Here is a 10,999-nt window from a genome sequence, read left to right as displayed (position 1 = left end):
CGGATCGGACGCTAGCATCGTGAGCTGTGGGTGGCTGTATGGAGCCATGTATCCCTTTGGAAAGGTCACGGCACAATAGATTGTCTTCGTTCCCGCAGCTGAATGTTCGGCCACCCCCAAACATCCTTGATACTGCAATAAGTCCGAGGGACTGTGCCCTTTCCTACAAAACATATAACGCTTTTCTCAAGTCCGTACGCTCTCTCAGTCTTTGGGGTAAACGGCCAGTCGTTGTAAGCAGGCTTGCTCCCTGGGCATATTTAAGGTGATTGCATGGTTCGTTTCGCTGTGAAATGAATACATGCCTTTCTTTAGCGTTCGGTCGGAACCCATCCCATTTCTGTGGGGAGCAATCTCCCTGAACACGTTTGTTTTTACGCTTGAACGGTCCCACGACCATATCATCCTCACCAGGCTGTCGGCCAATATGGATGCCCGAGTGAAGGACTTGGGATTCAAAGGCGCAGCAGTTGCTCAAAAGCATTTGACTTCTTTTCTTGAATCCAAAAGAAAGGATGAACAACGAGCTTTTGAACATAACAAGCGGATGGAAAGAAGACATCCTCCCCGTTGTGTAGCATGACGTGGACATAAAGCAACACATGGGACGATTCAACAACGCATTAAATACTTTGGAACCAACGAAAAATAGCCACGCACAGTTACGTAGAGACTTTCGAATTTCCCAACTTGTATCAGAGAAGCCTTAACACATGGGTTGTAAGCTACCGTTGGAAATGATTTGAGACTTAAGGACAACGTAGCGTCGTGATTGCGGAAAACGGACACGTAGCTATTGGGGTCGGGAAACCTGTGTGCTGTGCTCTGGTAATGGGAATTGACTGCCAATGAGCAACCGTCAAGACATAACAATATTTGTTGTAAAAATGGCTCATCAAGCCCTCAGATGTAACCTCATGGATTATTAGCAGCCTGAAAACTACAATGCAGCAAATGTTCATTTGTTTTTTATCTGGCCTTCAGGCCGTTTCGATTTCACGAAGCCTCGCCCTGGCCCCACGGAAGACTAGTGCCACCATCGCTCCCCCATCGGCATTATGTCAGTACTGGGGCCATGGCGGTCGGAGCCGAAAGCCGAAACAGAGCACGGAAGCATCTGTCTTGCCGTTGCTCTGCAGATGCTACAGCTGTTTTGGGGACATGACACTTGTCTTCCTGCCGTGAAAAATGTCGTATTTGCAGTGCCGCCCTCAGCAGTGCGTCATCGCGCCCACATGGTGATGGCTGGACTGGCCCGCCTGCTCTGCCCTGCCCGCCTGCTCTGCTCTGCCGTGTCCTGTCAACCCTGCCGGCCGCCCCTGTCCTGCCCAGCCCACCGACCGTGCCGGCCTTCCCTGCCCTGCCCGCCTGCTCTACACGCCTGGTCTGCCCTGCTCGCCTGCTCTGCCCTGGCCGCCTGCTTTGCCCTATCCGTTTACTCTTCCGGCCAGTTCTGCCCTGCCCGCCTGCCCTGCCCTACCCGCCTGCTCTGCCCTGCCCGCCTGCTCTGCTCTGCCCGCCTGCCGCGTCCTGTCCACCCTGTCAGCCCCCACTACCCCTGCCCAGCCCACCGGACCGTGCTGGCCTTCCCTGCCCTGCCCGCCTGCCCTACACACCTGGTCTGCCCTGGCCGCCTGCTCTGCCCTATCCGTTCACTCTTCCCGCCAGCCCTGCATTGTCCGCCTGCCCTGCCTGCCAGCCCTGCCCTGCCCGCCGACCCTGCCCGCCGGCCTTGCCATGCCCGCCGGCCCTGACTGCCGGCCCTGCCCTGCTCGCCGGCTTGCCCACCTAACCCGCCCGCCTGCCTTGCTCGCCTGCCCTGCCCTGCTATCCTGTCCTGCCCAGCCCACCTGCCCTGCCCGCCGGCTACGCTCACCCCACCCTCCCTCGGGCCGGTCATCCGGCGGCGGCTACCTTAACGGCGTAGATGAGCTGTTGGCCCTGCTCCTGCGGCACGTCCTGCGAGATGCCGACCAGCACGCCGGAGTAGCCGTTGTCGGCGATGGTGACACCGGCGCGAGCTGGGCCGATGGTCACCACCAGCAGCAGCAGCAGCGCTGTACCGGCGAACGCCATGATTCGAGCCGGGAGCACGAGTGGCGGCCGCCGGAAGGGTTGGCTCGCTGGGCGGGCCTATCGCGACGCGCCCCGGCTGCCCTCGGTCAGCGACACATGGTGTCTTCACTGTCTTCTGATAGCGTAATCCGGCTCCGGAAAACGGAAAGTTCGGGGCTAGGGACTCCTTAAGTGAATTTAAGGGTGGGTCGAAAGGTGCCGGAAACAAGTTCTTCCAGTTTGTTGTTTTGGTATATATATATATATATATATATATATATATATATATATATATATATATATATGCACACCGCCTTGTTTTGGGATCCTCTTAAAATTATCTGTCCAAGCCTAGCCTTAGTTTTTCAAGGACGTTTCCGGTTTACCATGACAACAGTTCTGCGCAACCCGGATATTCGCGCCGTTCATCATTGGAACGGCACGGGTAACTGAAAGACGCCATGACATCGTTCGGCCTCCTCGAGCAGCTGAAAGACGACGTGACATCGTTCGGAGGTTGAAGGCTTGCGAGGCGATGGCTGGGACAACATGATGACCAGCGAAAATGGTAGCTCCGAGGCTTTGGTCAGAGTGATATCTCTGAGACCATCCCTCATGGTCGGCCTGTCCGCTGGTCTGCTGAATATTAATACCCGTGTAACACATATAGCCGCCGTTTAGTCGACACAGCCATGGTGTGTGGAGGCCGTGAGACATCCATGATGATGGCTATGACTTGGAAACCACACTGCCAGCTACGGGGGGAGGGTGAGGGGAAGGGGATTGCAAATGGATATGTGAAATTTTTCTCGTCGATTTTGGACAGCATTCCAGGAAGTTTGGAAATCCTTATGTTATCCTGCATGCAAACATAATGAGACTGATCAAGGCCACAGCACCCGAAGACAACTCAGACTCACTGTCACCTTTGTCGACCAATGTGCATGCTGTTGCAAGCCTTCGCTCGCAAGGCTGCTCTGCCCACTTGGCTGCTTCAACCAAAAAATCGTCTGTCACTGCCAAACTGCCACCGCCTCGAGCATTGGCGCTGGAGGGGCAGCGAATAGTCACTCTGCAGCCACAGCAGCCAACGCTGGCTGATCGTGTCAGCTGGCTGCGTACACCGGCAGCTGCTGGTCGTCGAGCTGCTGATACCGAGCAGCCGCGCCGTGGAGGTGCACGTCCATCAGAGACCGGCGGCCGGCAGCGTTCCGGGCACTCCAGCAACGGTGCCGCGGCTGCTGCTGTGAACTGCGCCACGAAGAAGCGAAGGCTGGGATGTGCTGTCTTTCTGAGAAATTTCACCACAGGACAGCTATCACAGTTTCCTGACTGTAGGCGCCAGTCAGCGCGCGGCGACTATTATTTATCCTTCTCTATGTTTTCTGGGTTTAAACTCCGATCACACGAGCGCTGACGACGCCATGCACGTGGACTGCGCACCCCCCTGACGGAGCGGACCTCGCGGTGAGACTCCCGCCGACTTCAAAACCTAGACTGAAACGTTTCGTGCGTTAGATTCAGAACTGGCTCAGTGCCCATTCTCTCCACACGAACGAAACAAGATCTACTTTTATGCTCGTTGGGTTAAATCAAAATGCAAAAAGTTTACCGAATTTCACTTTAAAGTAAACGGTTTGACTGTGCATGCCTCAAGTGGCATCAAAATGCGTGTCGTCATAGCTGGCTTCGATCTGGCATGGGGTGTCCATGTCTCGAGCATTGTAAACAAAACAGAAAGGAGAAAAAGATACCGTACCATTCTCGATTCGCTTTACAAATTTCGTCACTTTCTTTACATCACATCTTCTCAAAATCATCACACGAACGTACGTTTTCCTCCATGTCACATGCTGCCTTTGCGTGTAGGGTGGGACAAACAAAAGGCAAATACACAAAATAAAAAACAATCACCTTCACTGCAAAAGTCATGGCCGGCCCCAAAAGACACTATCACGTAACTTCGGCTTTAAATTCCCTTCGATAGCCGAAGATCGACGTCATGGTGGCGCACTGCAACGTGATGCGTTAACGGCGGTGAAAGAGGTAGGCGCGCCTCACAAGGTCCTTGCGCTTTTGCCCCACGCGCTGCTGTTTTGAGCCGTTGAACGCACGCCTCAGACAGAGGTAGCCTATACCCGCGCAGAGACCGACCGGCCGCCACAAAGAGGGCGTTTACTTATCGGGCCGCAGCTGCCTGGAATCGCCTGCCATCGTGCGTCCGTCATGCCACAGCAATGAGCACGTTTAGGACTGTCATACGCGATGCGATTTTAACTACTGACAACTGATCTGATCTGCCCATTGTGCGTTGATAGGCCTTTTTAGCTCTTTGACCATTGTCTGTACCATTTGTTTTTTGCATACCTTTCGCGCGTTCCATTTCATGCTGCACCTGTATTACCTGAGACCGTAATGACCACCATGTGGATGGTTTCCAATATACTAATACTGATACTGATACTTGGCTGTCGCAGCTGCTCATTCGAGTCAGGGCCATGCTGCATAGGGTCAGGGTCATGCTGGACGGGGTTAGGGCCATGTTGAATGCGGTTAGGGCCATACTGTACGCGGTCAGGGCCATGCTGCACGGTGTCGGGTGATGTTACACGGGGTCCGGACCATGTTTCGCGGGGTTAAGGCAATGTTTGGCGGTGTCGGGGCCATCTTGCTCGATGTCAGGACCATATTGCACGGGGTCAGAGCCATGTTGCACGGTGTCAGGGCCATATTGCACGGGATCAGAGCCATGGTGCAGTCAATGCTGTGGGCGAGCAACGCACCTATTTTGTCATCTGTTTTATTTCCTGTTGCGGGGCTGATCCAAAAATCGCTACCTGCGACGTCAAGAACGATGATCTGGTCAAATGAAGTGTCTAGCAAAAACCGTTGGTACCATCGTCGTTTTTTTACCAGTATCAAACCCGTCCATAAAATTCCTACCCTTAATGTAAACTAAGCAAGTACAGTGCAAAATTCTCCATACACAGGCAAGCACTTCTACGCATATTCCCCATTAGTACTAAAGTAATGATAATAGAAATATTGCAATTTTATTTACTTCATTACAGGTGGTCAATGCTGTCATTTTTTCGTCAGGCATGTTGACCTAGTTTATGTCGTTTTGGGGACCTGCTCATTGTCGGACGATTGCTTCCATCGCCTCAGTCTACTGCTGTCGATAGTCAGGCTTTGGTTCAGACGCAGCGAGCGAGGGATCGAAGCGAGAGATTGAACACTTATGCGTGGCGAGATGCTTGTGTCCACGCGGCCGTGCCGTTCCCGTGCTCCGCGGTGACCGGTGTGCGCTCTGTACGGCCGTGACTGCGGCCGTCTGGAGGCCACGGACACCGTCTGGAAGGTCCGGCCTGCTCGCTGTGCGGCAGCGGCGGAGCCTGACAGCGCCCCGCTACAGGCTCGCGACCACAGGCGAACGTGTCTCGCTCCGGCTCGCCGCTGGTACCTGCCAGTCCCCGTCTGTACCATGCTCTATCCGCTGAATCCGCTGAAGATTTTTTGTGGGCACTCTGCGTTCCGACTGAACTTAAAGAGTAAAACAATCCATCTGAGGTGAACGAGGTATGCTCGTAACCGGCGCAAATTGCTTTCATACCAATAAACGCGATCACACGAATTATATTTCGCTCAAAACTATCCCCATACAAACATTTGATAGCTCATGTACGAGGTAATTTTGTTAGCAACAAGCAAGACAACAAGCCGGTGATAAACATCTGCTGTAATCTTCTTTTGTATGCGATACCATTACCGGCGTACGGTCTTACACCATCAACAGGGACACAGTGACGGAGCGCTTGGAGCAGCGTTTCATCACGCGGCACTATCCCAGGCATTGTTGACCACCCTACCATCGAGCTCCGGCAGCGACTATTCGTAATGGGAAGCTACTTCACTACTCTCGAGCTACGTTTCTGCCTCTCGTCATCGTCCACCATATCAGTGGTCTCTCTCCTTTGACTCTCTCGCCGTGGCGCGTCACAACGTCATGACGCGCCGCCGGCGCCGCACCATAAGCGCCCCCACCACAGCCACCGCCAGCAGGACGACGGCGGCGATGACGATGCCGACGATGGCGCCGGCAGAGAGGCCATCGTCGTTCGGGGGAGACGGCACCGAGCCCAGGTACAGGATCGCCGTGTTGGAGACGGCGCTGCGGTGCCCTATGCGGGAGAAACGCCGCTGGTCAGAGACGATGCTCAGCGGTGACTCGGTCGTGGTCGCCACGACAGTGATGCCGCGTGGGCGAGTCCGACGGTGTCACGCTCCCTCGCGCGCCAGAGGTGCATGTACATGGTAGACGACGAGACGCATCGTGTGTAGTGGGCTGAACATGGAGGCTGAACAGACGGCATCCCACAAACCAGCTCATCACCTAACAGTTCGTTTAGTTCGAGAACTGAAAATGATTTAGGACTTGGCGGACATGTGCTAAAATCACACTTTGTAGAAAAATGGACACCTGAAAAGACTGCGTATCTCGCTTTCCGATGGCTGACCCAGGTCCGTCATATCTGACGGTACCGGGCGAGATCTCCCGACAACCCGCACCAGCAGCAGCTCGGGGCCTGTTCGGCATCAGCGTCTTACCCTGCTGGTCGAACGTGCGCATGGCCAGGTAGACTGTGTCCAGGTTGGACGGCACCGGCAAAGTCAGGTTCTGCATGGTGCCGCTGATCTCCGGGGGCGCCACCAGCGAGCTGTTGACCTCCTCGCCGTTGGCATCGAACTGGGTCGGCGACAGGTCGGTCGCATTGGTAGACCACTTGAACTGGTACCGGTATGCTGTGGGAGAGCAGTTCGGTCGCGATTTGAGGTCAGTCAGTGGTCAGCATGGGATGGAGAAGGAGGAGGGGGGGGGGGGGGGGGGGGGGAGCGAGGGCAGCGCGCGGTAAGCAACGGACAACCAACGAACGGTGAGGGTATGGCCAAGAGAAAAGGCCGTTTAGGGTTTACTTACCTGTCAACGTGACACGATTTTCCACCCGATGACGCGAGAGGCCTATGATGATGGAAATGCACAGAAACGGGGCGCTGCGGGGTGTAAAAGCGACAACGTAATATAACATTTCCCAAATTTCCCAGACACCATCCCTGGCTACTGATGATCTGCGTCTTGGCACACCAAACGCTCGCCAAGACGGGTGGGTAAGCTGGCAAAACCCGCACAGACGTGAAAACGACGAACGACACCATTTTGCCTACAGGCACCGCTGATGCTTTTAGGTCCTGCAACACCCTAGCAGTGCGCGACATAACAAACGCACCCATCTCATGACATGCTCCGGAGTAGGCATAGCTTTACCCACCGTACCCCGCCGGGCTCATGGCAGTGATGGGTAGGGTAGGGAGGGACGAGAGGGGCCGGCTGCCGTACCGGTGCCTTGATCCAGGTCAGCTCCGGGCGCCGTCCAGGTGACCACGGCGCCGTCCGAGGCGCGTTCGCTCATGACCAGGTCGGTGACCTGGGCCGGCGGCAGCAGGCCGCCACGGGCGTTGTTTGTCACCTGGAAGGCCCCAGCGCTCACCGTCCGGGTAAAGTTGCCTGCAGACGGATGCAAACTGTCAGTCACGAACCAGCAGCCTAATGACGGTCGGCCCCAGTGACGTGACGTTTGGGGTCAGCATATCAGCTGTGATATCTTCATTAGACGTACTTGCAAGGTTGAGAGTGAGTTCTGTTTTTGGCGCTGCAAGTAACGTGACTGTGGCTAATGAAGCCAGCTCAGCAAGCTCATTTGTCAGCGACTGGCAGCCAGTATGTCTGTCGGCGGCTGGCAACCAATACGTCAGTCAGTGGCTGGCAGCCAGCACATCTGTCAGCAGCTGGCAGCCGGCACGTCTGTCAGCAGCTGCCAGCCAGCGCATCTGTCAGCGGTTGTCAGGCGGCATGTCTGTCAGCGGCTGGCAGCCAGCACGTCTGTCAGCAGCTAGCAGCCGGCACATCTGTCAGCAGCTAGCAGCCAAAACGTCTGTCAGCGGCTCGCGACGCTGGCCCGCGGCTCACCTGTTGGCCTGGTGTTGCCGATCGGGGAGGTGCTGCCGCAGCACCAGCTCGAGCTGTCGGTGTTGGGGTTCGGCATGGCCGCCGACGCCGAGAAGCCCTCGTTGATCACGGCGTTGCCGTCGTTCCGCACCTCGCACACGACTGAGTACCGGCCCTGGGGCACACGGGTGGCCGCATCACGATCGTTCTTGAAAGGGGATATTTCACAGTTGAACATATTGAAGCGAGCATGAGATATGATGAAACGGGCTCACTTGTAACTATTGGTATGCTTTAAGGCAGAAAAGACTGCTCCAAATACCACGATTTTTCGGTTCAGAAAAGATGCTCTTCGATGCGTCATTGTCTGATTACGTCATGGTACCTTGCACAACATTGATGGAGTCAATTGACAGCTGTTATATCTGGCAATCGTGCTCACGAACGCCAAATATGGGCGGCAACTCGACCATTATATTTTTATTGGCCTTGATCGCCGCATGGCTTATGAAATGGCAGGATTTCAAACACATTATCATGAGTTCATGAATGCCAAGGTAACCTTGAAATACTCTCCCCGAAATACAGCCCCCATTTTCGCGGGTGTATAACTCAGAAACTAGATGGGCTTAGATCTTAAGAAGGGTAGGGCTGTGCACTGCACTGAAAGGCCCTCAAGTTGGCTATTTCAGTTGAAAACGCCAGATCGATGTGCAACACTCCCTCTAAAGGGACTGTGCCACATTTGCATGAGGTTTAGGACCCATATAACCATTCCAACATCATTCACTGCTGTTTGCAGTCATGGTCGTTGCGAGACTAAAAATCCTCTCGTTTCTGGACTAGGCGCACGCGACATTGTGGACTATTCTTTGCCCGTCCCCTCTCAACTTTAAAGTTCTCCAGACATGCATAACGTCATAGACACGCCACACAAATTCCGTCTCTTCAACGGCCATATTGTGTCGAAGGTAAAAAAATACAGCCATTGATTTATTCGAGTCTGAAGTACGTCAGTGCGCACTGTCACGTCAACAGACAGCAGTCGGCCATTCACCAATATAACGCGTGAAATGCGAGTTTCGATCACGAGCCAAGTTCTGTGATACATAACGTGAACCTTTCAGCAATTTTACCAGTTATAATGGAGTGATGGCTGATAGATTTAGATACTTTTGAGGACTTCATCTAAAAAAGTTGAAAATTACAGGAACACCACATATTGATTCTACTCTAACTCTACTTCAATTTTTCAATCTATCTTAACACTAGATTAGCGATCTAAAGAAATCACGGTTGAAAAAATACGTCTGAAGGGCCTTGTAAATGCACACAATGACATGCTAAAGCGTTCACAGATACTTATTTCAGAAGTGTCTTCAGTTTCGTCCGCCTGTTGGCTCCTGCCCAGTGTTAGCCGCTTGACTGGGCGGTCCGCGGAGACTACAGTGCTGGGCGTTCGCAGCCTCTATTTTTGCGACTTGGAAGCGTGGTGCTCAAAGCTATGCTACATGATTTTCATTAGATACCAATTTTGAGCCATGGTTGAGAATTGCGACTTCGCTCGTTTCCTTCAGTTTGCTGACTTGTCAATGCGAGTTGCATCTTTCAGGTACCTTCTGGGTTCTGTGTCATCTAAACAAGGTAAACATACAACAAAAATGAAGAAACTGGGAAGAAACTAAGCTAGAAACCAAACTAAAAACTAGAAACTAAACCAAAACTAGAGGTCTGGCCCGAGGGCAAGTCGAGGGCCGAGACTAAGAAGCATAGGAGGACTGCCCGGCAGCGTATCAGACGGATAGGACATTACGGCGAAACTATTTGACCATGCGAAAAAAGAGGGGCAGGCTGACCCAGTTAGAAGAAATCACGAGCGTGGAAAGATCGAAATCACGAGCTTGCATCGTGCAAAGGGCAAAAAAAGAGAAATCTCGGAGGAAAGTCCCCAGGGAGCCTCTGAGGGGAGTCTCCAGGGCAAAAGGGGGAGAGTGCCGTGTGTCAGAAGCCAACCGGCGTGCATGGAGAACAGGACGGGCCGACGCTGCTTACCTAGCGAAGAACTTTGGCTCCGCGGGCAACGGGACGCCAGCGATAACACACACGATGTGAGTCCACAAGCTGTCGTCCCCATCTTTACCGGACGATGGACGGCTGTGCGTCTCGAAACTGGGCCCTGAACCCCTCCCCGCGGACGGGCGTCGGCCACAGCATACCTCCTCTCGTCCGCATGGCTAATGGGGGGGGGGGGGGGGGGGAGGGGGACGACACGTCGGATGGTACCGACAGTCGTGTGTCTCTGTGAACGGGTCAGGACGGCGGAAAGGAGGCTAGGTAACCGGACCATGTGCGAATGAAAGTGTAAATACCGAGCGGGCTGCGAAAGCGGAGGACGGATATTCAGTTTCCGGATTGGTATGGTTGCGTTGTGACCTTGTGACCTTGTGACCTTGTGAAGTGACCTTGTAATGTGAGTGACGTTGTAAATAAAGAATGGCGCTGCGATTTAGTCGTATAACGCTGAAGCAATTATAGGGCCACGGCAAGCAAAGTGTTTGACGTTGGAGGAGTCGATAATCGCTGGCCAGAGATGGGGCGGACCTTTAGGTATAGCCCTAGACTAACTCATATTGTTATCGCAAAGCACAAGTCCGTCCCAAAGACTTTGAAAAACGTTGCCGCTTCGAAACAAATGCTGTATGCACTGCAACGTACACCGGTTACAACAATACAAATACCGTTATGGATATACTGGAAATGTGATTCCTTGTCCTTGGGTCAGATGGGTAGGTTAGGTTACATTAGAGCATAAGTGTTTTCCTAGGCAAGCATACGCCTAAAAAACACGATGAGGTGAAGCAGAATGGCTCCGTGGAAACATTTGATTGCCATGCCTTAAAGGGAATATTTCACATTTGAAAACATTGTGACAAGTATGAT

At 53.5% G+C, this 10,999-nt stretch overlaps 1 protein-coding gene across 1 annotated transcript; it reads right to left on the bottom strand.

Moving 5' to 3' along the window:
• Positions 1-5,675: 5,675 nt before the first annotated feature.
• On the bottom strand, positions 5,676-8,297 carry LOC119102903 (calcium-activated chloride channel regulator 2). The gene is made up of 4 exons (XM_037226352.1): positions 8,081-8,297; positions 7,451-7,618; positions 6,664-6,858; positions 5,676-6,236 (listed from the first exon to the last, which is right to left on the bottom strand). The coding sequence occupies exons 1-4, from the start codon at positions 8,295-8,297 to the stop codon at positions 6,052-6,054; spliced, it is 765 nt and encodes a 254-aa protein (XP_037082247.1). The 3' UTR covers positions 5,676-6,051.
• Positions 8,298-10,999: the final 2,702 nt, after the last annotated feature.

Source organism: Pollicipes pollicipes, unplaced genomic scaffold (genome assembly GCF_011947565.3).
Source record: "Pollicipes pollicipes isolate AB1234 unplaced genomic scaffold, Ppol_2.1 Scaffold_5724;HRSCAF=6776_pilon_pilon_pilon, whole genome shotgun sequence".
Taxonomy (NCBI): Eukaryota; Metazoa; Arthropoda; class Thecostraca; order Pollicipedomorpha; family Pollicipedidae; genus Pollicipes; species Pollicipes pollicipes.
The sequence above is the reverse complement of the archived record's forward strand: the minus strand, read 5'-3'. Positions and strand labels throughout refer to the sequence as shown.

Coding starts and splice junctions, on each gene's coding strand:
- LOC119102903 (XM_037226352.1), bottom strand. CDS start 8,297: ATGTTCAACTGTGAAATATCCCCTTTCAAGAACGATCGTGATGCGGCC. Junction 7,619..8,080: donor CGGCAACACCAGGCCAACAG/GTGAGCCGCGGG, acceptor ATCCGTCTGCAG/GCAACTTTACCCGGACGGTG. Junction 6,237..6,663: donor GCGCACGTTCGACCAGCAGG/GTAAGACGCTGA, acceptor TCTCCCGCATAG/GGCACCGCAGCGCCGTCTCC.